The 25468-nt window shown below is 47.5% G+C and overlaps 3 protein-coding genes across 3 annotated transcripts in view; 1 reads left to right on the forward strand and 2 right to left on the reverse strand.

Annotated features, from left to right (window-relative positions):
* Positions 1 to 20337, reverse strand: part of ubr3 (ubiquitin protein ligase E3 component n-recognin 3) — a 44837-nt gene extending 24500 nt beyond the window's left edge. Inside the window, 25 exon segments of the mRNA XM_060040691.1 lie at positions 2289 to 2377; positions 3774 to 4273; positions 6320 to 6490; positions 6879 to 6983; positions 7764 to 7905; positions 9317 to 9413; positions 10093 to 10162; positions 10164 to 10244; positions 10540 to 10616; positions 10709 to 10842; positions 11175 to 11227; positions 11394 to 11414; positions 11416 to 11757; positions 11908 to 11973; positions 12310 to 12396; positions 13066 to 13199; positions 14002 to 14181; positions 15707 to 15935; positions 16440 to 16570; positions 17085 to 17151; positions 18005 to 18045; positions 18139 to 18294; positions 18704 to 18856; positions 19248 to 19387; positions 19844 to 20337. Coding sequence (XP_059896674.1) covers positions 2289 to 2377; positions 3774 to 4273; positions 6320 to 6490; positions 6879 to 6983; positions 7764 to 7905; positions 9317 to 9413; positions 10093 to 10162; positions 10164 to 10244; positions 10540 to 10616; positions 10709 to 10842; positions 11175 to 11227; positions 11394 to 11414; positions 11416 to 11757; positions 11908 to 11973; positions 12310 to 12396; positions 13066 to 13199; positions 14002 to 14181; positions 15707 to 15935; positions 16440 to 16570; positions 17085 to 17151; positions 18005 to 18045; positions 18139 to 18294; positions 18704 to 18856; positions 19248 to 19387; positions 19844 to 20277 — 3700 coding nt within the window. The 5' untranslated portion in view covers positions 20278 to 20337.
* Positions 20338 to 20670: 333 nt separating this feature from the next.
* mettl5 (methyltransferase 5, N6-adenosine) lies at positions 20671 to 22328 on the forward strand. The gene is made up of 7 exons (XM_060040688.1): positions 20671 to 20946; positions 21032 to 21146; positions 21229 to 21410; positions 21494 to 21573; positions 21647 to 21698; positions 21771 to 21820; positions 22221 to 22328. Exons 1-7 carry the CDS (start codon positions 20847 to 20849, stop codon positions 22260 to 22262), a joined length of 621 nt encoding a protein of 206 aa, XP_059896671.1. The 5' UTR covers positions 20671 to 20846; the 3' UTR covers positions 22263 to 22328.
* ssb (small RNA binding exonuclease protection factor La) lies at positions 21610 to 25454 on the reverse strand. The gene is made up of 12 exons (XM_060040679.1): positions 25277 to 25454; positions 24614 to 24672; positions 24429 to 24532; positions 23927 to 24101; positions 23729 to 23836; positions 23538 to 23641; positions 23373 to 23444; positions 23248 to 23290; positions 23024 to 23164; positions 22761 to 22947; positions 22537 to 22674; positions 21610 to 22438 (listed from the first exon to the last, which is right to left on the reverse strand). Exons 2-12 carry the CDS (start codon positions 24659 to 24661, stop codon positions 22350 to 22352), a joined length of 1209 nt encoding a protein of 402 aa, XP_059896662.1. The 5' UTR covers positions 24662 to 24672; positions 25277 to 25454; the 3' UTR covers positions 21610 to 22349.
* Positions 25455 to 25468: the final 14 nt, after the last annotated feature.

Consider the following 25468-nt stretch of genomic DNA (forward strand, 5'->3'; position numbering starts at 1 on the left):
TGGGCTTCGGCACATGCAAGCGTCTGCCTCGGCTGTATAACGGGATGGAAGGAGATGGGTAACTATTGCACACACCGGGTTCGTTTTGACATTAAAGTTAAACATCTAGACCCAGAACCAGCTGGTGGGATCAGGGTGAATCACCTTACTGGGCAACATAAGGGAGAGAGTGGAGAATATCAGGTCGGATTATTGTTGCAGAGACAGGTGCACGGGAGCAGTGGACCGAGGGATACAGTCTGGGACACGGCACGAGAGAGATTAATTACTACTGTGGAATTAGCTTTAAATGTTAAGGAGCGTGTTCAATTTAAAACCGTAAATGTGGTGAAATGTCAAGACGTGTTTGAAATTGATTTACTGCTTTCGTCTGAGGACCGGGTTCTCAGGAGAGGTCGCCTGGTTCGGGGGGGGAGGCGGAGTGAAAACTTGTTTACGTCAGTTGTCAACTTCAGCCTCGGGAGGTCCTGCCCCCCCCCCCCCACACACACACACACACACACCCCCACTCCCTCCTTCCCACATCACTAGCGCACGTTTTCACAACCGCACGCACACAAGGTGAGGAACAAGGGCGGCATTCGCCCGCCTTCTGAATGGTGATTATTGCACGTCGAGAAATGTCAATACGATCAATCGTATTTTCTGGGATGGCTTGGGACCCTTTAAAACGTACTGGTTCATTGGCGACGTCAAACGGTGACATGGATTCAATATACATATTACCTGGAAGAGCATTTCACAACCATCATCAATACAGACATGTCACAGGTCCGATTCCGGTCTGGTGAATAACAACACTACACGATGGACGCGGTGATGATGAGGAGGAGGATGATGAAGGGTGCACGCCACAAGCGTCCTTCCGTTCCTCTACATAACGTCATGCGTTGGCCTTTACTCGGTCCACAGTGTGGGGAGCTATGTAGCCACGAGCTACACCGAGATGGATGTTTGAACAGATGATTGTGCCAACATTTCTCTCCGGGACTGACCTTTAATTCGTCCCGTGAAATGAACGCAGATGGGCCGCAGAGCAGACCCCAGGCTCGGCCTTATTCTTGCAAGATGTGTGAACGAGTTAAACTGGTTTAAAGGGGTGTATGTGGGTCAAAGTCAACAGGAACACTCACAGTATAGTACCAGAATAAAGGAAGCGCAAGAGGGAGACGGAAACGGTGTTATAGTTAGAAATGCTCCTGCCTTTAGGACACAAGAGTGTCTGACAATCGCCAGCTGAACTCCCGACCCCTTTGGCTCGAATACGCACCGTCGTGTCCCGGTGAACCCAAAGCACACAGACACCGAATTCAGCTCAAACTTAGCGTCGTCCGACCCAAAGTAGAAACAGAGTCATATTGTTTTAACGGAGCAAACACACCATAGTAGCGGGGCTGTATTTTCCCCCTCGCTTCGTATCGGGCTAACGTCTAAAATGAAAAACTGTATTTTGCGTCTGTGCCGAAACGGGCTTCATTATCCCCGAAACGGAGCCGAAGGTGACGCAGAGACGGCGGCAGGGAGCCAGAGGGGGGCGCTATTGTGGACCCCCCCCCCACTGATCGACGAGTTGCATCACGGCGGCCATCTTTCTCCCACTAACCACGCCGTGCCAGGGCGGACCCTGGAGTCCGACACACCGTTAGTGCCCTGATCCTGGGTGACCCCCCCCTCCTAACTGGCCCCCAGGGGGGGGGGGGGGGGGGCGGAGTCACTTTGCTTTACTGACACCAAGCCAGAGCAGCTGTACTTCAAGGACTGTCAAAGTTTAACGCGTGACACAAAATGTAATAAACGAGAGTATAAACACCCACCAAGGTGTCCCTATGTTTATTTTTATACAATAAGGTGCAACTAAAAAGCTATCAAACTAATGTGCCACTACAGACACCAAGGACGCTAACACCATACTATGCCTCTCTACGAGCCATCAGGCTTGGCTTCAGACTGAATACGGAGCCTGGCTGAGAGGTTTTTGATGGGAAATGGCAGAGGAAGCCGTTAAAAGGACATGCAATACATGATCCATTGATTGACGATTTTTCGGTTTCCAGGGCCAGGAGTAGTATTGTAAATGAATGTCCATTAATACAATTAAAACACTATTTACTGTGGATGTCCTGCTTCAATGACCGCATGCAAAAATCGCACAGCATTGATGTCCCCTTGGACGGGAAAAGCCTGTGACCTTGCTGAAGTGTAGAGAGCGGATGAGGGTGTAAGTGAGTGTAAAACCCTGCCATTAAACGGAGAGGACGAGGTGTAAAACAACACCCGTCTGCCCTTACCGACGTCCATGGCGGTCTCCATGAAGCTCTTCTGCCTGGAGGCGAACTCGGCCAGCAGCTTCTGCTGCCGTTCCCGGGCCCTCGTACGCCTGGAAGACCAGAGAGAGAACACAACCCAACGTTGTTTACCAACGCACAACCAAGCGCTCACGACTTAATTCCGAATACATTTCCCGAGCGTCCCCTTCATAAAAAGCTTTCAAGTCCGACGCTAACCAAATCGACCGTACCCTGGTTGCTAATGCGTCGCCATGGAAACAGGGTTCTAAAACAGCGCGCGTCGTCTTTCGGGCATCAAGCGGTGAACACGAGGAGCTCTTAGCCCGGGCAGAGAGCATTAACCAGCGGCAGCGGCAGTGCCAGCGCTCCGCCGACACAATTAACCTTCCGTGGGGCTATTAGGATTCTTTTTCTCTCTCTGCTCCGCCTGGCCGTGTGCTGGTGTCAGGCGGGCCGCGAGGGGTTAATGACCGGGCTAACGCGGCGCTACGCGGTGGTGGTGGTGGTGGTGGTGGTGGTGGGTGGGGGCCCGGCGGGGCGTGGGGCGGACTGTAAATTGAGTCCCCTAATAAGAGGACATAAACAAGCGCTGACAGGGACGCCGCGGCCCAGCGCGCCGCGCTGACAGCTCCAGGGCCGCCGACAAGCAGCCTGAGGGATGGGCCCGCCCCCGGCGCCGCGGCGGCTTCACGCCTCCGCCGCCGCCGCATAGCCTAGCCGCCGCCGTCGCCTTGACGACGGCCACAGTCCTTGTGAGAGAAGGGAGAGAGAGTCGCTACCCCGTTTTTTTTTTTTTTTTTCTTCCCGTCTCCAGGGTCGGGTCGAGTCGCGTCAGAGACCCGGTCGTTATGAGCTGGTTATGGCCCGTTCCATCATCATTACACGAGACCGCGGGGAGAGGGAGGGAGGGAGGGAGGGAGGGAGGGAGGGAGGAGGGAGGGGGGTGCAGGAGAGGGAAGGAGGGAGGGAGGGGGTAGGGGACTGAAAATCAAAGAGATTGTAATGGGATGTGAATGTGCTCCGTGGGACGAATCCTGAGTGCGTGACACCCAAAGGGTGGGGCGAGTACGTTGGTGCCGTTTAGCCCAATGGGTAGAGCACGACGTTGAGACATGGCCAGGGTTAGGGGCTCGATTCCTCGCCGATGCTATGGAACGTATGCGCTCACGGTAGTCTGAGACTCTTTGGATAAATAGTGTCCGCCAAATATTATCTTGGGATTGCTTTTGTCTGTGTAGTTTGTCCCCCGTTTATCTCGCCTTCCATCTTACCGTTTGATACTTGGCTACTTCAAAACTATTACCTTTGGGATTCAACTTTTTATCTATCCAAAGGCACCACACTTTTATTAAATAATATATTTTAAGGTTTACATTATACATTTAGCCATATCTCTCCACTATTTCCATGTTCTTGACGTTAGTGTATACACTGTATACTTAGTAACACACACACGTTGAGGCATCTATCGGCATGTCTCCGTACCTCTCCTCCTTATCCAGGGTCTTCTTGTCTGCGGGGCTGCTCTTCTTGGGGGGCACGGGGGGGCACACCTTCCCACAGATCTCCTGGATGCTGCGCTGGCTGTGGCGGCTGTATCCGGCCGCCTTGGTCAGGATGCGCTCGATGGCGGTGATGCCGTCGCCGTGGGTGTGGCGCCCGGCGTCCGCGGGCCCCCCCCCCGCCGCCGCCTCCGCCGCCGCCGCCTTGGCCGCCGCCGCCTCCTCCAGCCAACCGGCGGGCAGCGAGTTCTGCTTGGCCGACAGCTTCTGGTGCAGCTTGATGAGCAGCGACAGCATGCTCTCGCGCACCTCCAGGATCTCCGTCACCAGCTGGGGCGGCGTGCCCGGCGGGACCCAGCGAGTGGAGGAGCTCTTGGGCCGCACCACCTGGGCGCTGGCCTCCGTGCTGCTGCGGTTGATGATCTCCTGGAACTTCCTGCGGCGCTCGGCCACCAGGCTGAAGACCTGCGCCTCGCGGAGGTTCTGAAACCACAGAGGGGACAGAGAGAGAGAGGGCAGGAGAGGGACAGAGAGAGAGAGACGAGGAGAGGGACAGAGAGAGAGACGAGGAGAGGGACAGAGAGAGAGAGAGACAGAAGGAGACAGAGACAGAGACAGAGACAGAGACAGAGACAGAGACAGAGAGAGCCGCTCCGTTAGACACACAGGAGGGAGCTCATAGGGTCCCCAGCAGCAGAAACCGAAGCCCTCCACACTCGGAAGAGTCGCATGCAAAAAAACATTTTTTGCATGACCCTGCAGAAAACGTTTTAATAAATAAATACGCTTAACACGTTCACACGGCACACAGACATTTCAAACCGTTTAAAAACATTCAAATCGCCGGGTGAGCAGCCCGATGGAAACCACACGCCCCTCGTCGTCACGTTTTGGCAGACAAATTATAACATATAATTGCTGATGCGTCGAGTTCAGGAAGCTCCCCTCGGAGTAGAGGAGTGTTTACCTTCCCCCAGCGGAGGGAAACGTGTAATCACGGGGATGCAGAAGCAGGTGGATTGAGTGGAGGTGTTGCCGTGACCCCGGCTGACAGGAAGCCAGGGCGGGAGCCCGTTAAATATACATACATCATACGGGCCGGTCACAGCGACATCCATCACGCCGACATGCGGTTAAAAAGCATTTACCGAGCGCTGCGTTACACACGTAATTAGTCTCAGCCCTCGAGAAGACGAGGGGCCCACGCTTCACCGGCCTCGTACACAGCAAGGCACACACACACACACACACGTATGTGCTTGCTGTGTGAATGGAATTCTAGCGCACACACAAGCAGGATGCATGTATGTCCTTGGTGTGTGAATGAGTGCATGTGCGTGGACTGCTGCTTCGGTCGTTCTAACACACACACACACACACACACACACACACACACACACACACACACACACACACACACACACACACACACACACACACACACACACACACACACACACACACACACACACACACACACACACACACACACACAATGAGAAAATGAAAACGAAACGAGGGAAACGCGATGCACAATAAAACCCACGCGCATAAACAACATAACACAGTGTTATGCTGTCAGGGAGACATGCGGTCTCGTTAAATCAAAAGGCTTCGGGGACGCCTCGCAGACAGGGATGCAAACAGCTACCTCTCGCCAGTTCCCCGAGAGACGCCGGGAGGCCTGCAGCGCAAGGACAGCGGCGTGGAACAAACACAACACAACCAGGAATGAGATGAGATGATTAGCATGACGGGACCAGCAACCATAATAGGCTGCGGAGCAATATTGCAATCTGCCCAGAGCCGAGGAATGAAATGAATAAACTAGGAATGTTATTAAAATGTTTACATCCGGTGAGGGTGGCTATGGAACTACCTTGGGTGTTAATGGTTAAAGGAACCTCAGAGACGAGGGAAGCCATGACTGTGCACAGCTCAGCAGTACAACCAGACAAGTGGAGGGCACAAGCCAGCCACACGTTTAAACCGAAAGAATTGTTGTGCCCCATATTAAAAACCCACTTTTCTAAAAGTGCGTCACGGTAGTCCAGAAGCTTCCTTAACGAGCTCACCCAGCCAGTCTCCTTCTCCGGACCGAAGGAAGTAGCTTCACTAACAAGCCAGCCTAGTCTCCTTAACTAAGGAGGTAGCTTGAATAACAAGTGAGCCTTCTTAACGAAGGAAGCAGCATCATGAACAAGCCAGCCTAGCCTCCTTAACGAAGGAAGCAGCATCATTAACAAGCCAGTCTAACGTCCTTAACTGGACCAAAGGAGGTCGCTTCACTAACAAGTGAGCCTCCTTACCAAAGGAAGCAACTTCACTAATAAGCCAGCTTAGTCTCCTTCCCGGACAAAAGGAAGCAGCTTCACTAAAAAGCCAGCCTCCTTACCGGACCAGAGGAGATGGCCCTACTAACAAGCCAGCCTAGCCTCCTTACTAAAGGAAGGAGCTTCATTAACAAGCCAGCCTAGCCTCCTTAACGAAGGGAGTAGCGTCATTAACAAGCCAGCCCAGCCTCCTTACCGGACCAAAGGAGGTCGCCTCGGTACTCGTACTGGGCGGGGGCTCCCTCTTGACCTCGGAGGCGGTCTCGGGGACCCGGACCCTGACGAAGTTGATGACGTGGTGCAGGTTGGACAGGAGGCTGGTGCCCGGGAACCAGCTGTCGTGGCAGTGCTCCTCGATGCAGGGCTCCTGGGGGGGGGGGGGGGGGTGGGGGGGGGGGGGGGAGAGACCGCGTCAACAAGCCGCTGGAGAACACTGGATTATGGAGCGCCGACGTATGCGGTATCACAGCTAGGGTGCTGCTCTGTAGGAGCTGGGCGTTGACAATAGGAGTGCATGCAGAGCACATTTGACATACATTGGAACAACATCAGTGTAATAAAGAAAGATAAGGGATTCTCCATCAAAAGTGCAGTAATGCAGAGTAACATAACAGAGGACCTGTGAGAATACGGCCCTATCGGCATCAGACAATTCAGCTTCTATCATGCGACGACACTCGCTGTCATTTCTAGCTGTAGTGGAACCCGTGTGTGTGTGTGTGTGTGTTCTTCATCGCGGTGTGGCCGGTACCCACCTCCTCCTCCTTGTGCTCCTGGTCCTGGTTGTCCAGGCCCAGCTCGATGAGGTACAGCACCATGCAGAGCACGTGCTCAGACATGTTCTGGTGGTCCATCCAGATCTGCAACAAACCAGTACCACATTTAGTTTAAGAACAGCATGAGGAGATCCGTTGTGAAACTTTTGGTATAGAACTTGGTATAGATTAAAAAAAAAAGATTTATTCATTTAAAACAATGAGACAGCGGTTTTGTCTTTGCTTTAAATTACACATGCCACAACTTGTCTTGCATCATTTAACCGTGATCACTTAAAACAGCCTCACTACACCACTGGGCGATCATCAATTCTTCTTCACTCGAATGACTGAGCACATATATACAGGTGTAGCATTACTGCCATGGACTCATTCATCAGACACTTCCCCCCCAAAGAGACCCACAGTCCCTTCAGAGACCTGAAGTTCACCAAGCAGCCGGAGTGAGGCTGCAGAGAGCTCCTCCACCAACACCTGACGCTAGCAAACGGCAGAGAGTCGACCATTTGGCAGCCACTCGCGGCCCCAGAGACCTCTCAGACTCAACCGGTTGAGGCTGCTTTAACCAGCCTTCATCCAAAGACACACTAAAACATCCACACTCCCACAAATGTGGTTAAACTATTTCTCGGCCGTTCGATTCTTTAAGTTTCATCTTGTATCTTTATTGCAGACATCTCACCCAGGACGTTAGAGCTGGAAGTCCAACATTCTAGCCCACTACACTATCCTCGCTTCATAATAATATTAATACTAATATTAATATAGTGCAGACGCCCACCTTGTAGAGGAGCATGCGGATGACAATGTGCAGATGTTATATAATAATATTAATACTAATATGAATACAGTGCAGACGCCCACCTTGTAGAGGAGCGTGAATATGACGATGTGCAGGGTCTTGCAGTGCAGAAGCTGGACCAGGCCCTTGTAGCTCGGGTGCAGGGGACTCCTCTCCTTGTAAGGGGGCCAGGGGTTGCCGGTGTGAATCCCAGACTGCTTCAAACTGAATGACAAGACACAGTGTTGAATGACAGACAAGACCGAACGTAATTCGGTGCATCCGGTCGTCTACATCTTTCATGAAATGCTTTTATCTCCTGCGTGTCTTAACGAATGGCAGATAGATAGACACTTGACCTCTGTGGAGAAGACCTCCATTTTGGTCTTGACCTCTATCACACAAGTGTTATTCAAATCACACATCTGCCCAAACATGGCTACGGGACGGCAATCAAACCGAAAGGGTGCGGAACGGAAATATCTGCCGCTGTCTGCGCTGTCCGCGTCCTCGCTGTCGTGACATTGAGTCACGTCTGAGGGGTTGCTGTGTGGACGCGGGCGATGGGGAGTGAGACACGGAGGCGTACCCGTCCATTAGGCGTACACGCGCGTGTGCAGCCGTCACTCGCCGACATAGTTAGCCCTCCGCACAAAGAGTTAATACGGGTTTAATGGTGTGACATCTAACTCGAGTAATTCACCGCACAAAAAGCTTTTAGTCGGCAACAGAGCAGCCCGCAGGCAACCAAGGGCTCCCACTCTATTAGCAGTGAAAGGATCATGGATATATGAAAATGGAAGAAGAAGAAGGGGGGGAAAACAGCAGGGCGTGACAGGCGATCCATCATAGTCAAAGTGTATGGACAAGCAGCATAAGCCCGCTATCATCGTCTGGAGGGGAGCCATGGACGCCTCGCAGCGGCGTTTCAAGGAGAAACGTTTTCTCTTGTGTTGTCAAGCAATGTCAACACGCCGGTGGACTCATGGAATCATTAAAAACCACGCTGATAATCTGTATTCATATCTCCTCCGACGGAGAGACTACCATCGTTAGTAACCTGTAATTGCCTTCTCTTGTTTCCTGGGCAATTACAAACAAAGTAAGCGAGAAAAAAAAAAAAAGGCAAGCACGCCATTAATCAGATTCGCAATGTAATCTGCCTTATCTATCCAGAAACAACAGGATAAAAATGAAAAACGTTTGCGCTTCATATCCTTTAGTGAGGCTAAATATATTAACCCGGCTACATCTCCTCTGGGCTCCACCGGCACATCCGTCTTCAGAGACTTTCCACGCTGCAATCTCCCAAGAGGTATATCCCCGAGTCTATTACAAGTGGACTTGAATTATTGATTCAGCCTGACGTTCTTCTAATTGGAAGTAACCCCCATCACCGCCTTCCCCTGACCTTCTTCGGCCGGGTCTCTGCCAGCCAGTAGACAGAAGGAACCCCTGGATTACTGTCTGGTGGGCAGAGCTGGCCATTATAGGAACGTCAAATCATCAGATAAATAGATTTCAATTCAATTAAAAAAGGTCTGGGAATGGGTGTGAGCCAAGCCTTCAAGATGTGTATCGGCCCTCTTGATTTAAGCCGTCTATGTTCAAGAGGATCAGGATAGTGTTGACTTACAAAGCTGCGTATCGGTCCATTGCCGACTGGACGTCTCGTCGGTAGACCGTTCGGAGCACCACCATGATGGGGTCAAACTCCTTCTCCCACACCTCCGCTGATCAGGGGGGGAAAGGGCGGGAAAAAGGACAAAGATGTGCTTTAGCCTTTTAGTGTTTTCCCCCTCAGCTCCGTAAGTGACACGAGCCTGCCCCCAAGTGGCCGTTTACAGATAAACGACAGCCTTCGTGCAACATCCTAGAATCGTTTAAACCCTTATTTTCTTTACATTGTCAACAACAGAGTCTTTAGTAATGGTTCCCTGTAACTGGGATCACAGAGAAGATACATTTTTACGAACCGTATAAAATAGTTTATTGTACAATGTGTAATTAAAATGTAAGCAATTAAGCATCCTGATTCCAGACAGCATCTATAAAAGGCATATTATCATAAAGCATAATGACTCTTCCAAGGCTATTGAGCAACAAAGAGTAAACCGCCATATTGTGCTTGAAGACGTACAGTAGATTAAGGAGGAGTCTAGTGGGGCTCTCAGTGGGTCCTGCCATCCCAGCCTGTTTCTGCAGACTAACAACACAACACTCCTACAACACGGTGTCCTGGTTTAGACTAGCTAACCTTACGTAGGGGACTCTAGGGGGGGTACAAAAACCTATCTATCAATCATGATGACTTATTTTATCTATGGATTCATTGAGGGAGATTTTGGACCGCGCCACCTGCACAGAGTCTCATCTTTAGGGGTACACGTGCCCTGCTGCATGGAGCCTCACCTTTAGGGGTGTACATGCCCTGCTGCATGGAGCCTCCGGGCTCGAACACGGGGGCCTTGAAGTCCGCCACCCGCCGAGAGCATCTCCTCGAAGCTGCAGCTCCCCGGCACGATGCCGCTCTTGGGGTTGGGGGTTCTCGGGGATCTTAGCGGGTTAGTGGTTACGGAAGCAGGACGGGCAGGTTTGGACACACATGCAGTTCACCAAACATACGGCAGAGTAGCGGGCGAACGCAGAGAGCTAGCTACCTGCGTTCTTGTCCCCCCCACTTAGTTTGTATGTTGTTTTTTTTTTATGCTTTTAATCAAACATTTTATGGACATCTATAGCATTCTTTACCATTTTGATTCTATGACTTTGTAATGCATCGAACCGCCTAGAAAGGGCTACACGGTAGCAATCAAATGTGTCGATATTGTGGTTCTGAGGAAGGATACGAGGGTCCAGCAGCGAGCTGTGGGTGCGGTCGTTCATGCAGAGCTGCGACACCATCTCGGAGCGGAGGATCTCGTCGTCCGTCATCCCTGTGGTCGACAAGAGAGCCCAAACAGGAAGGGTGAGTCAGCGGCAGCAGGACGGTCTGATTAGAGAGCGGCGTCTCCTGCAGCACAGCCTACCAGGTGGAGGCGGAGACTGGTGAGGATGACCAGGAAGGTCAGGGCGCCCTCCAGCATCGGCCTCTCCTGCTCTGAGTCCAGCAGGGCGTTCTGGTGCACGGACGCCATGGTGAGCAGGTCCACCACTTTGAACCTGAGTGGAGAGGAGAGAGAGAGAGAGAGAGAGAGAGAGAGAGAGAGAGAGAGAGAGAGAGAGAGAGAGAGAGAGAGAGAGAGAGAGAGAGAGAGAGAGAGAGAGAGAGAGGAGAGAGGAGAGAGAGAGAGGAGAGAGGAGAGAGAGAGAGAGAGAGAGAGAGAGAGAGAGAGAGAGAGAGAGAGAGAGGAGAGAGAGAGAGAGAGAGAGAGGAGAGAGGAGAGAGAGAGAGAGAGAGGAGAGAGAGAGAGAGAGAGAGGTCAGGGTAGGCTGCTGAGGACATCATATACTGCATGGATCATAACATAATAAATACCATCATTCAAAAGTACCTCTCAAACACAGATGAGATGAAGTAATCAGGATCCAGCCTTGATGCGCAAACCTGAAAAACAAACCGGGCACCAAATAAAATGGGTGTTGTCAAATTCTAAACAGGGCGTTTTCCCAACAGGGTGTTCTTCCCATTACAGTAGGACACTCAAGAGTCCTGTTCCTCAGGATCTCAAGAGCCCTGATCTCGGGTGCGAATGTGAGACGCTCTCTCCCACCTGCAGCAGGTAGATGTCGGGGGTCGATCATGGAGTTGCAGAAGTGCGACTGCACGTAGGTCATGGCCTGGCCCTTGATCTGCAGCCCGTTCCTGACCCACATGTTGCTGTGGATCTCCGACAGCTTGCCTGGACACCCCACAACAACAACAACAACAACAACAGTGAGCACACAGTGGGAAATCTGCCGAATATTCCGTGGCTCTTGGCAAACAAAAGGGATCCACCACAGAGACTTTTCATGGGGACTGAGGGGAATGAGGGGGCGACGGACCTGAATCTGTAATGGATGAACCATGATCTTCATCAGCATCTCCTGGTCGGGCAGAAGGCTGTCCAGGTCAAGGCCTTGGCACTTCACCGCCTGTTGAAGAAGAGGTTGAAAAGCGTTGACAAGATCGAAATGACGCATTTTATTTTATTACGAGGTTATTATTTTGACCCCAATGTCGATATAGTCTTTGCAAGCGGTAGACAGGGCAGTCGTTGGATTAGTGTGTAAAGAGTGCCCTACCTTGCTGAGGAACATGGCGTAGTAGCGATGTAGGGGCAGGTGAAAGGTCACCTGGTTTGGTGCAGGCTGCAAAACATACAGGACGCATAAGAAACGCACGCCATAATTGAAATCATAATTTGTGGCCAAAAGAATGTGAATATGTGTGTGAATGTGTCTGTGTGGGCGTGTGTGAATGTGTCTATTGGAGCATGTGAATGTGTGTGTGTGTGTGTGTGTGTGTGTGTGTGTGTGTGTGTGTGTGTGTGTGTGTGTGTGTGTGTGTGTGTGTGTGTGTGTGTGTGTGTGTGCGTGAATGTGTGTGTGTATCTGTGTCTGTGTGACTGTGTGAATGGATCACTGAATATGTCTGTGAATGTGTGTGCGAGCGTGTGTATGTGTCTGTGTGTCCTTTGGATTTACCTCGTCCACAAAGCCGATAGCATCAAACCACAGCTGCAGAGCCTCCAGGCAGTAGCGCACCACCGTCTTAGTGTATTCTTGAGTCTCCTGCAGACATGTGGACACGAAGGAGACTTTACAACAGAAGCTGACGCGGAGCAGATCATATCTGCAACATTGTGGTAAGAAACTGTTGAAGAGCTTCCTCAAAATGTGTATTGGAGTTAAAAAAAAAAAAGCAGGAAAATGAGAAGATGTCCATATTATCCATGATTTTTTCGCTAAGATAATTTGTGTTTGAAATTGTAAACAATTATACTTGAAGAAAATACTTTTGTTTTGAAAAGAAAAGTGCTGTATGTAAGATTTAAGTTCTGTAATTTCAGTGTAATCTGTTAGAAATCGCCTCGCCATCCATCAGCTTTTAGTGAATGAAAGGCTCTGTCTGAATATCGGTTCCGGTTATTGCCCGACAGCCTCTGTATGAGCCCATTTAGATGTTAGACCGCTCCCGGCTCCTGTCTGACCACTCAGGGCTTTTCTTCCCCTATCGGTTCAGGGAATCCATCCTGCATGTCAATCACAGGTGCGTGAAGCAGATCTAAATAGCAGAGAACCGTAGGGAGGGAGGGCGGGAGGGAGCTGAGAGGGAGGTGACAATGTATTTTGGGCTGTTTAGTTTCAAAATCATGCCCTCTTCCGCTCTCTCTCCCGCTCTCTCATTACAACTGTGAAATCGTACCTACGGGACCTTTAAAACTTTTCCTCCATACTCACTTTGACCTTGCAGTGTGTGAGGAGCCCCCACATGGGCTGTGCACAGGCCTCCAGTTCAGCCGCGAAGGCTGCGTAGTACGTCTGGGACTCGAACTCCACGTGCTCGTTCATCTCTCTCTTGTTCAGGTTCATCCCTGCAGGAGCCGGTCGGAGCACCACAGATCACACACACACACACACACACACACACACACACACACACACACACACACACACACACACACACACACACCACTATTCTCCATTATGGAAAACAAAATGAGAAATCGTATTCACCGGACCTAAAACGGATCAACGGTTTTACCACAGAGCTAAAACTTGTCGCATTAAACAAACACATTTGATTTAAACATCAGGATTCCTTTCAAGTCAATCTCAGACACGACCAGATTGATTGCAGCCAGCCAATCAGGCGACACGTGTGCAGCGTTACAGTGGCGCTCTGTGACTAACTAGCAGTAAGGGGATACTCGAGCCACCAGCCACCGGCCAACGGCCTCGGCGCAGGGCTGGGGGTATTTTTAGGGCCGGAGGGCAAACTTCAGTACAGGAGCACGAACCAGAAATCCAAGCGCCAGACAATGAGTCAGACGCCATCACAGCAAATTGTTTTATCAGCCAGTGTTGATGCAGGTGATTTAATAGTGGCGTCTATCAATGCATGCGGCCAGACTTTAGACTGACTGGGAACGATGTCTTGGAATAAAGCCCAAGAATAAAAATAGTTGAGCCGATAGTTGAGCCGCTGCTTGCAGCAATCACCTAATTATTAACAAAGTATGCTTCAAGAGAATTATTCCAGGAAAAGGTACAGTTAAAAAAAAAAAAAAAAAGAATAGACCCAATAAACAATATAAAACGTATAAATAAAATCATATGAATCCTTGGGAAAATAAAGATTAAAAGTTAAAAGTGTGGAGTAAGACGTTTTCTCGCCTTGGAAGAAGGAGACGAAGCTCATCCAGAGCATCAGAAGGGAGTGGTCCTCCAGGAACTTCTTGGCCACGCTCTGGTGAGACAGGATGTTGATGAAGTCGCTGACCAGCGGCCAGTAGGTGTTGTTCTTCAGCAGCGCCTCGCCGCAGTTCACCACCACATGACGGCTCTTCTCCTCGTCTGGAGATGGGGACACACGAGAGGGCGTCGGGACTTGGGCGTGTATGCGTGAGGGAATGGTTATTGGACTGCAGTTATACAGCGCTTTTTCTAACTAATGGCCACTCAAAGCGCTTTACAATACTGCCAAACATTCGCACACTCATGCACACGTTCCCACACCGACGGCGGAGTCAACCATGCAAGCAGACAGCCAGCTCGTCGTGAGCAGTCAGTCAGGGTGAGGCGTCTCGCTCAGGGACACCTCGACACAGCTAGGAGGAGCCGGGGATCGAACTCGCGACCTTCCTGTTACCGGCAAACCCACCCTAGCTCCTCAGCCACATGCCGCTCCGAAATGTACGTTAAACCGGGCACAATGATATCCATACATAGAGCGTAGTCAGGAAATGACTCAAACCGAGCACCATGATATCCCTACACTGAGCGTAGTCAGGAAATGACCCAGATCCTCGTCGACACTAGAAGGGACGAGAACCACGTATTGCTTCTTCAGTCCACCAGGTAGAGGTGGACTGGTAGACTACGAGACGTTACCCGTCGTTCATCTAAGTCAGGGGTCACCAACACAATGCCAGGGCGCCCGCAAGGACTATATGAGGCGCCCGCAGGCCTGTTGTAAACATAGCACTTGAACAACTCTTTCCCACCTTTTTTAAGTCATTGTTGATCATTATTGTGAGAAATCATTAACATGACTTAATTAATTAACATGTTTCACATCGATGAGTATCATTAATAGTAATATATAAGTAAAGGCAAACTGAACAAATTTGTTATTTCAGAAGAGTGTATCAAACGGGGTGCCCTTCATATGACTCAGTACCCATGAAGTAGCTCTCAGGTTCAAAAAGGTTGGTGACCCCTGATCTAAGTGTACGGCTGAAGAAAATACTTCTTTATCAGCAGTTCAAAGTTGTGAAAGTATACCCTGGTTTAATGTGATTCTAGCCTTGCATGGAGAAGAAAGGATTGTTATTGCTTGGTGAAACCGTATTGTTGAGGAAACGATACGCATACGTTTCCATGGAATGACTCATTAAACATGTTTACCAGACTCTTTTACAACAATGACCAGCCCAGACAAAAATAAACACTCTCGTTTTATCCTATCCTCTTGGTGAGAAGGCGTTTCTGGCGGAGCTCCAAGTATGAAACACGAAAGACAGTGGTAAGTGGCTCGTGTGTTTGACTCCCAGCCAAAACATTATGGGCACGAACCCTGGTGTCATTGACTTCCTGTTGGCTTTGGCTTTGGTTTTCTGTGTGCCGAGTTCATCATGCGGTGAGACATGTTAGTCATCCAACATGATCGTTTATCCAGAGCGCCTGAATTAACTGCAAGTATCCAATAATATAGTGGACTACATTATTTATGAAGATATACATTTTGTTTTAGTCAAAAAATGAAATAAAATAATAACATGTCTTATTCAATGAATATAGCTATATATGAAAGACATAAATGTTACATAACTATTTTTTATCAAAAATGTTAGCGAGCAGTCCAGCACGAGGGCCCCACCTTGCAGCTCGCTCTTGACCAGACAGCTCTCCATCATGTAGAGAAGCACGGTCACCATGACGTCCAGCAGCTGGCACTCCTCGGTGACGTGGCGGGCCAGCTCCTCGTTGCTGAACAGCTGCACGCTGATGTGCACGATGCGGTTGGACATGGTGTCCGACTCGTGGCTCTTCATCAGCGTCTTCATGATGAAGGCGTAGTGCTGCACGAACGTCTTGGTGAAGGTGATCTGCGGGGCGCGTGCAGAAAGAGAGCGACGGTTTGGGTTTAACACTGGGGTTTGACTTCTGTCTGTGTGGAGCCTCCTTTGTTGTGGATACCTGTTGTGAATTAAATGTGTGAGGACCAACCCTTTGTTTTGTGAAAGGCTGATGTGCTTTTAAAAGAAGGCAGAAGATGTGTTGTGAGCAGATGTGGTTATACTGGTTTCGTTTTGGATACTGCGAGAAGATCTTTCGATCGCCCGTCTCCGATTACCAACTTATTGACTTCTTGTTTCAGATTTCAAATCAGTAATACCGCAAACAAACCTCACAGGTACAACAGAAAAAATGAAAACATCGGAAGCAAGGGCACCTCATCCGAAGCCACTTGCAAGATAGGAACATCCAAATCATGTAAAGATATTATACAAATACACTGTACAGGTCATGCAGCCAAACGAATCTGAAACACGATCTGTGGCCACATCTCTTATTCAAAAGTAATTCATTTCGTGAAGATAAAGGCCCACCTTGTAGTCTTGATCCGGTAACATGTTTAGCAAGAAGGTCACCATCTTTTGGGGGAACTCATATTTGATGGTCCAGAACAGCAGCTCCTCCAGAAAGCATTTGTGTTTCAGGGAGTCCATAATGGAGGAGTCTAGGGGCAGAATGGAGACGGCGAGAAATGGTTTCCATGACATCTTACGCTGGTCAGGGAGAGTGATCAAACCAGCGTGACCATTGCTCCTGCCTTCACTGAAACAACGCTTACTTAAGATTCAACAAGACATTTCGTAAACTGTCCAACTCCCACACAACAAGCATTGATTCCAAAATACTAAAAAGGCTATATTGCTGTTCTTTACATTCGTGGCAGGAGTGTTCTCACGCCAAATGCTCTTCAGTAGAACCGGGGCAACAAATGATATTGGTAAAGATTTCTTACTAAAAGAGGAGACAATGGTTTAATCACCCAGAACGGTTCTTTAAGAATGATCAGGTTGTACTAATGATACTGGTCAGGTTATGATGCATTAATGATGCTGGAGATGCAAATGATCCGGTTATGTTAGTGATGCTAGAGATGTTAATAGCCAGTTTATGATACGTTAGTGAAGCTGGATAAGTTAACGGTCAGGTTACGTTATTGATGATGCTGGAGAGGAGGTTACCTTTGGTAGTGCTGCTCAGCTTCACCCTCTTCCTCTGCCCAAGTGCCTGCCCCCCGTCCGGCTCCTCCTGCACACCGAGGAACAGAACACACTTAGCAGAGGATCCAGTCGAATCATTCATAGAAACACGGATGACCATCCGTCTTTCCCAAAGAAAAGGTGAGATAGTTACTTAATGGTATAATTTGTCATGTCTGCCTTTAGGGGTCGCTCAGTCAAAACAATATCACGTGGTTTGATGACCGTGTAAAGTAGGGTGGGAACATGGCGGTCTTCACCATCAATGCCGGGGAAGATTTATCCGACAGGACTGCGGCAGAAACCATGATGACGTAGGAGTTGATGCATTAATGTTTTATTAACGTTGCGTTGAGTCACCTTATGTAATTTCATTCTGATTAAATAGCCGCAAATAACATAACGGTAACTTGCCATTAGATGAGTTCACTAGCTAAACAGCTTTAGATGAGATTATGTGGTCTAACACAGCGCTGTCTGTGGGCAAAACAATCCTCCAAGAAATGACGAAGTAACACGCCTTTACCTTGAATAAAACAATGGATTTCTCTGGACATTAATGGCAATATTTGGGGACATAACTCAGTGTATGTAAACGACGACCAATATTATCCTGTCATATTTTGATATTTGAATGCGGAAATGTTACATAATATACTTCTTTAAGAAAGACACACCAGCCCAGGTTTATTCTCATGTGTCTCATGAACGACACACAGAGACATGATTAGGTGAATGGGTTAATAATAACCCATTCAAGATGGATCTCAGGCCTCTGAAGCTATAGAGCAGCAGTCCAGCTGACCAATAAGAAACATGGAAAACCCGAAACACAAAACACACCGCCCTGGCCCATAAGAGCCACATTACAAAGCATCACTTAGTTGTAATTCCGTGTTTACCTCTTTACTGGCCTCCTCCGGGCTTCCTGCTGCCGCGGCTCCTGGAAAAACAAAAACATAAAGGAGTGATTCCATTAAACCGTGTTGCATTGTGTCGCCGGTCTAGCCATAGGATGGAAGGGGAGGAGCCTCACCGCTGGAGGCTAGGGCCCCTGTCGCTTCCTCTTCCCCGGCGGGGGACTCAGCCGACGCTGGCAGGGCCTTCTCCTCCACAGACACCAGGCCAGAGTTCTTCAACGCTGACAAGTACTTTTCATAGTTCTGCTTAGCATAAGGACTGCCTTCCTGGCCTAGAATAAATGATACAAGCAAAACCGTCACCGTGAATTCCAATTCAAATGTATTATATATATATATATAAAAACTGCAGATGCACAAGCACCCCCCCCCCCCCCCCCCCCCCCCAATCCGCCCACAAATCTACAGCATTCAGAAATGTGCTTGTCAGCCATCTGTGCAATATTTAAGAACCTGAATATATTACATCCGTTGGAATGTCCAGTCATAACTCAACCGTCACAAAAAAAAACACTTTCATAATAGGAGATGCATTTTGTAGTCAAATCTTTTTATAAAAAGACATACCCTTTCAAAATGGAGTACTTTTTATTCAGCACTTGCATCATGACAAATAAATAGCTATACTTCAGTGTCTGGCACTTGCCAGGCACATTGGGGAAAGGTCTAGGGGAAGATTACCCATGCTCAGGTCTTTGAACGTCTGCTGATTGGTCAGGATCTTCGTCAGAACGGTCCTCATCGCCCCACCCATCTTTGTCAGCTCTTCTAGAAAGGAGATCTGTGGCTCCAGCTGCTGTAAAACCTTCTGCAGGTCTCGCTCACTGCCAGAGTCTGGCATGGCAAGATAAATATGCAAGCAAAGAAAAAGTGACTGGTCCTGTGTAAGCAATGTTACTGATAACAAATGATTGGTTATCCAAGATTGGCAATTTACATTGGTTGCAATACTTATAAACAACACTGTAGTAATCGCTTAACTAAGTCCCACAGTTTCAAGAGAATCCACAATGATGCACTAATGTCTTGAGATTCCTATTGTGTTTAATTTACAAAATATGAAGTAAAGTGCATGAAACTGAAATGAACATGCTGCTACTGCTATTAATGGATTGGCATAATTCCAGTAGATAATAAAAAAGAGATGATAAAAAAATTTGCTCTCGGATGTTCCAACGCAGTAATGAACAGACTTTTATTGCATTATAATCACCTGTGACTTCACCTGGCTCAGTGTATCCTTCCCGTAGATACTGAATGACGCTGATGATGAATCGAGGGAGGACCATCTCTGACATCAAGAGGAGCTCCCTTGGGACGGATGGCACATTCTCCCCGGTCTTTAACCGATGCCTTCGACAAAACCTGGTGGGTAAAGACAAGGCCAAGGTCTTGTTGAAGTGCAAGAGCATCTTACCAATACTAATGGGTAGCCTGTCACAGTTGCTATTTGCAATCTCACCTGTTGTCCTTATCAGGAAATGAATCAAGTTAAAAAGCAATCAAATAATTTGAGCAATTGAAGCTATGACTGCATTCAGAGACAGGACACAATTTCGGCAATACCATATCCATTGATCCACGACCACCCCCATTGCACTTTATGGATTAAATAATACTTTATTAGGCTTTTATATTGGCTAATACACAATGCATCAAAGACTACCACTGAAATTGTGCATGCCTCGTATGATAGGAAACTGTATGTTGTCATCGTGCCACTTAAAACACTACTAAACGATGAATCAATAGCGTGTGCATGATCGGTCTGATTAGTCAAGATCACACACACACACACACGCGCGCGCGCAGTCTACTCACCCACTCTCTCGCATGACATTACTGTCCCCACAGTCACAGGCCCCGCCGGCCTGGCTCCGGAACATGTTGAAATCATGGCCCGTGTGATCGCCGTTGTTAAAACACTCGGCGCACAATGACATGCAGGGGGAAATGCCACAAGTCCTGCATCGGTAAGCCACGAAATTGGCCGTCCAGACCAGACCACAGAGAGTGGCGTTGTCATAGGACCGGACCGTCTTGCAGAACTCATCGAATCCGTCTCCTCCTGCGATCAGACATTTGCACCAGTCCAGAGCCTCGGTGTCGGTGGCCGGTGTCTCGGGGTTCAGTACCGTGTCGAGCAGCTCTTGGAGTTGCCGTGCCCCGGCACAATTGTCAGTCCGATTGAGGTCTGCCTTTAAATGGGCGGCAGTGGCTTTCTTATCCCGGCGTAGCAGCGACGCCGCCATCATGTACTCTGGCTTGTTGTCCACAAATTTATTTTTGTTATGCTATGGCCATGATCTCGCGGTTTCTCGCGATACCGTTGGTTGCCTCCAACGGTAAACGCCCGCTGGTCTATTCAGCTCCAAAAACACTATTTATTCAGTAATTATTTAATCAGCACGTTTAAAACTAGTCAATAATCAATAACAAAAGTATTAAAACGTGTATTACTCTTACATGACAACGAACTCGCAAATTTAATAATCAGTGTTTGTTTTGTCGTGATATTGCTCCTCGTGTTATTTGATATGAATATAATATCCAATATAAAAAAGTTTCTGATTGTATTAATCGCATACCTATGTACTAGTCTCTTTGATATATTATATTAGGAAGGAACTTCATACGTCCGCGACTCAGTCCGACCCGCCTCACTTTCACATGGGCACACCCTGACAGAGCGGAAGTGACGTCTAAGAACCTAACCATTTCACCCATGTGTTCCACTGTAACGCCAATGTTATTGGTTTTACATTGAAAAAAACAATGCATAATATACTAGGTTTTAACGGTTGAACTGTGACGTTAGTTAGCAATGAAACTAAAGGAGTTGGAGAGTTGTCTTCAACAAGTAGACGGCTTTGAAGAGCCAAAGATTCTTCTTGAGCAGTATCCAACTAGTCCCCACATTGCAGGTAAGATGTGGACGTTTGTTATTGTCGCGGTTTAAAGTAACAGGTTAGGATGATGGTAGTCTTAACGTCTAATTTGGTTTTGCAGCATGCATGCTCTACACAATCCACAACACATTTGATGACATTGAAGGCAAACTGATCGCAGATCTGGGATGTGGATGCGGAGTTCTGAGCATTGGGGCGGCGATGCTGGAAGCCGGGTGAGAGCGGTAGCATCCCCTCATGGTTGTTGTGTCTTGGCATTATTGATCATGCTTGACAGTTTCCTGGAATTCTTTTCAGATTATGTGTTGGCTTTGATATTGATAAAGATGCATTGGATGTCGCCCGAACGAATACAGAGGAGTTTGAAATCTCAAATATAGATCTGGTCCAGTCTGACCTCAGTGCTCTGGAAGTCGCATATGCTCAAAAGTTTGACACCGTTATAATGAATCCTCCATTCGGTACAAAACACAATCAAGGCAAGTGACTTATCGATTGACTTACATTATGTCCAGTTTATAAGCTTTCAATATTTGAATAGTATTCCTTTTTTCCACTGAAGGCATTGACATGAAGTTCCTCAAGACGGCATTAACATTGGCAACAGTGGTGTATTCACTTCATAAATCATCAACACGAGATGTAAGTATTCCACATGTAGTGTGAATGTAGACAAAACCTTGTAACATACGTTTAATGGAATATCTAATTGCAGCACATACAAAAGAGAGCGAAAGACTGGGGTGTGAAGATGGAACTTGTCGCAGGTTAGTATATTTTTAAGCATTCAATAGGATGGCAAAATCAAATGCTTAATTTTCCTTCTCATCCATGGACAGAACTAAGGTACGATCTGCCGGCTTCATACAAGTTCCACAAAAAGAAATCGGTAAGCTATAATCCAATAGACTGAAAGAAAATGTGTGCATTTACCCGTGTTCAACCAAAGTCTAGTTTGATTATATAAACGTCATGAAACAGATCCTGAGATACTAGCTTTCATAAAATAAGTTTTTTATTTTCAGGTAAAACTTAATGTGGTGCTTTTTAAATTATAACCACTTATGCAAAACATGAAATACATGAAAACAAATGGCAAACGTAATAACTGCCATGCATACCTTTTCTAAAGAAAAAAAAAATTAAGGTCTGTTTAGCATATGTTCAGGTTAAGTGACAAACTAAGGCAGTTTTAGAAAATACGGGATACAAGTGCAAGAGGCACAATATATTGGGGCTGAAAACACCAAAAACTAACGCCAAGTTTACATTTCCAACTCGTCCTCCAGGTCGACATCCACGTGGATTTTCTACGCTTCTCCAAATCATGATTGTTGCCGGAATGGATTTGAGTAAACGGCTTTGTTTTATATCCCTAATAAATGTTCAAAAGAAAATTGTAGTTCTGAGTGTTGAAACTAAGATCCATTTTCGGTCTTAGTAACCTTTGCTTCGGGAGCGTCAGCACTGGCGTCTTCTCGTGCTCTCTTCTTGGGGCTTGGGGGGCCTAGGAACAAACGAGAAACATCGGAAATGTAATCATCACTGCCAATAGACCATCGGTAGATGACCAAATCCGTAGCATGGCAAATAACAGTCCCTTACCATCGTCTCCGTTGTCGTCCTCAAATTTAGTCTTTTTCCCTTGGAAGTGAGATCTGTTCTGATCCCTGCCCCCCCGGCCACGTCCTCCTCGCCGACCCCCTCCTCTTCCTCCTCCCCTGCCTCCAAACTTTTCTCTACCTGTTAAAATGTAAACATTTGTCAACATCATACCTACCAAATCTTCCTTTATACACTGCTTTGTTACTTGACGGTAGATATCGTACCTCTGCCCTTTGTTCGGGTGTACGACTCTTGCTGAGCTTGAATCATCTTTTTCAAAACTTCCTTCTCGACATCGCCCTCCAGCAACTCCCATGCAACATCGTTCTCCTTGATTTGCAACGTTCCTCCATTGGCCTCTGTCGCCTTATCCAAAGCTTCCTTTGCTTTCCCGTCAAACAGCAGTGTACCCTTAATGGTGTTGAGGATAATATATTAGATGACTGTCGTATCCGCTGGTTTACAACACTCAGTGTGGATCCCTCACCTCCTTTGCTCCTCTTGTGAAGTCGACCCATTTTATTTTTCCGTGTCCGGAGAACAATGCGTGGAAGTCCTCTCTTGAGACTTGGTCAAGTTCTCCAGAGAACTTGAGCAGGCAGCCAGTCTGTTCCTCCAGAAGCAGACCCTGCAGAGCAACCGTGTTAACGAATGCATTCGGACTGCTACGCATTCTCATTGTCCCTCAATGTTAACAATTATGTGACTTACCATTTCCTTTTCCTCAGTCTGTTTTTCTGTTTCATCCTTGTTGCTGTTTGATTTGGGACATGGTTAATATTTTTGTATGTACACAAAAAACAACTGTCCTGGAACATTAAAACCTTTGTACTCACTGTTTGGCTTTGGCTTTGGACTCTGCCTTGTGCTGTTTTCTGTCCTCTGCCTTTTTGGCATGATAGGCTTCCCTAAAGAACCGCAACAATACCTTAGTGTAGTCTATACATTTTAACTAAACAAATGGAGTCGAGGTCCCCCACCGATAGCATTGTTCAGCTTACCTTGAGAGGACAAGAAGCTCGTTATCCTTAAAGGATTTTATATCTTCACGTCCAAGAAACGCCTTGGCCGCTTCCTCCGTGTCGAAGCAGAGGAACACGGATCCCTGCACACAACAGCGTGTTACACTAATGTAGACCCCCCCCTTTACATCATCTTAAAGCACTACAAATACACAATTTTCACTATTAACCTTGAATTGCCGTTGCAGATTTCGCCTCATTTGAATATTTTCTGCTTGGCCTTTTCCAGTCGTCCACTCCAGAATCTCATCCAGGGTAGTTTCCAAGGGGAACCCTTTCTAGATGACCAGAAAATGAAGTGTTGAGTCAAAGCAATCAAATTACTGATAGTACGAACAGCCTGCATTATGCATAACATTTTTACTTACAATGTACACTGATTTATTTTTCATGGCATCTTTGTAATCCTCGTTTATTTCAGGGATGGGCTTCTCTGCCGACCTCCTGATTTTAGTTTTGTCTTCGCTTATTTCCAGGAGGCCAGTCTTTGATTTCAGTAGGGCTTCAATGATAACGGCGCTATCGGTGGTTAAACTCTTTAGCCTGGGGGGGGGGAAAGAGGATTAATAACATTATCTGGCCATCTAGGTAGTATTGTGTCATACTATCAAATAGTAGCTATTCCATTCAATTGAAACAGGATCATTACTGAATTTCCCATCTGGGATTGATAGTCGTATTAAATACAAAGCATTAGAGCGAAACACAACATTGTGCTGCAACGATTTGTTGATTGTTTCAGAGCAAAAAGGAGAGCTCAAGGATTACTCAACATTTCATAGATTAAATGAGGGGGGGGGACATGGTAGATCCAATGACAACGCAAAAAAGGCGTTGGTTCAAGCTACAGCAGATCCAGAAGAGGAATACCTGTTAAACTGAAGCATCGTAGCGACCTTCACCCAGCCATCATCCAGCTGCAACTGCTCTTTGAGGAATTTGTCTCTTGGGAGGTTGTGATCTCCAAAGTAATACTGTCGAGAGAAATCATAGTCAGCGCCGTTTTCCCATTTAACTGACTAAATAATCTATGGTCTTCAACATTAATTGATTACCTCGATTTGTCGAACCACCTTCCCCTCAGTCGGAGTCATATCTGCCATTATTTTGACTTCTGGGGGGGAAAAAATATATACAGAAATCACATGAAGTATCCAAGTGAGTAGGGTAAAGCTGAAGTTAAATTAATGTAACGTCTTTCCATGTCTCAGCCACCAGAGGTTCCATTTCATTTAGGCTCCACGTTAACAGCCATTTTTGTTTCACGCATGGACGGTCTGCAGGATACAGTGCCGGGTCTTATACAGCCTTTCAACGAGTTACCCCAAAAAGTTATAACATCTATGTCCAACCTTATTAAAACTGCTCTACTCAAACCCACGAAAATTTAAAACTTTCAAGTCGGGCTACTGAGAGATATGGGCCGCTAGCAGAGCACAATTAAGGCGCATCGAGTATCTACTAATACGTACAATCGCTTTTAACTCGTTTTATTGTGTATGTACCGTTCATATAAACCAAAGCTCTATAGGCATGACCGAGCGATGTGCGCCATGCATCGGACTAACGTTGCATTAAACACTGGCCTAGCATAGAGGAATTGCCCAGTAACGTTGATATGCGGTTGTAAGGTTTGAACCACCGAGCACCGGCCTACTCAAATATATTAAGGATATCAGATAGTATGGTTTAGCTACGAGAGTTGGTAAAATACTTACTATGCGTTGATAAGTTGTGTGAGATTTTGATAAGTTGTGTGAGATTTAGCTTCTAACCCAACCAGAAGCAATGCTTGCTCACCACACTTTCCGCACGTTGTTAAAACGGCGTGGCGTGCTACGGAAAGCTGCATTGGTCAAAAGGCAAATTGTTTAGGCGATTCGAAATTGTGCAACGAATGAATCCAGCGC

Source organism: Gadus macrocephalus, chromosome 20 (assembly GCF_031168955.1).
Source record: "Gadus macrocephalus chromosome 20, ASM3116895v1".
In the NCBI taxonomy this organism is placed as follows: Eukaryota; Metazoa; Chordata; class Actinopteri; order Gadiformes; family Gadidae; genus Gadus; species Gadus macrocephalus.

What these genes read in the sequence shown, in the direction of transcription:
- mettl5 (XM_060040688.1), top strand. Translation starts at nt 20,847, where the DNA reads ATGAAACTAAAGGAGTTGGAGAGTTGTCTTCAACAAGTAGACGGCTTT. An exon ending in GCGGCGATGCTGGAAGCCGG is followed by an intron (nt 21,147 to 21,228) that starts GTGAGAGCGGTA and finishes AATTCTTTTCAG; the next exon opens with ATTATGTGTTGGCTTTGATA. An exon ending in CGGTACAAAACACAATCAAG is followed by an intron (nt 21,411 to 21,493) that starts GCAAGTGACTTA and finishes TTTCCACTGAAG; the next exon opens with GCATTGACATGAAGTTCCTC.
- ssb (XM_060040679.1), bottom strand. Translation starts at nt 24,661, where the DNA reads ATGGCAGATATGACTCCGACTGAGGGGAAGGTGGTTCGACAAATCGAG. An exon ending in AAAATAAATCAGTGTACATT is followed by an intron (nt 23,837 to 23,926) that starts GTAAGTAAAAAT and finishes CTGGTCATCTAG; the next exon opens with AAAGGGTTCCCCTTGGAAAC. An exon ending in CACCCGAACAAAGGGCAGAG is followed by an intron (nt 22,675 to 22,760) that starts GTACGATATCTA and finishes ACATTTTAACAG; the next exon opens with GTAGAGAAAAGTTTGGAGGC.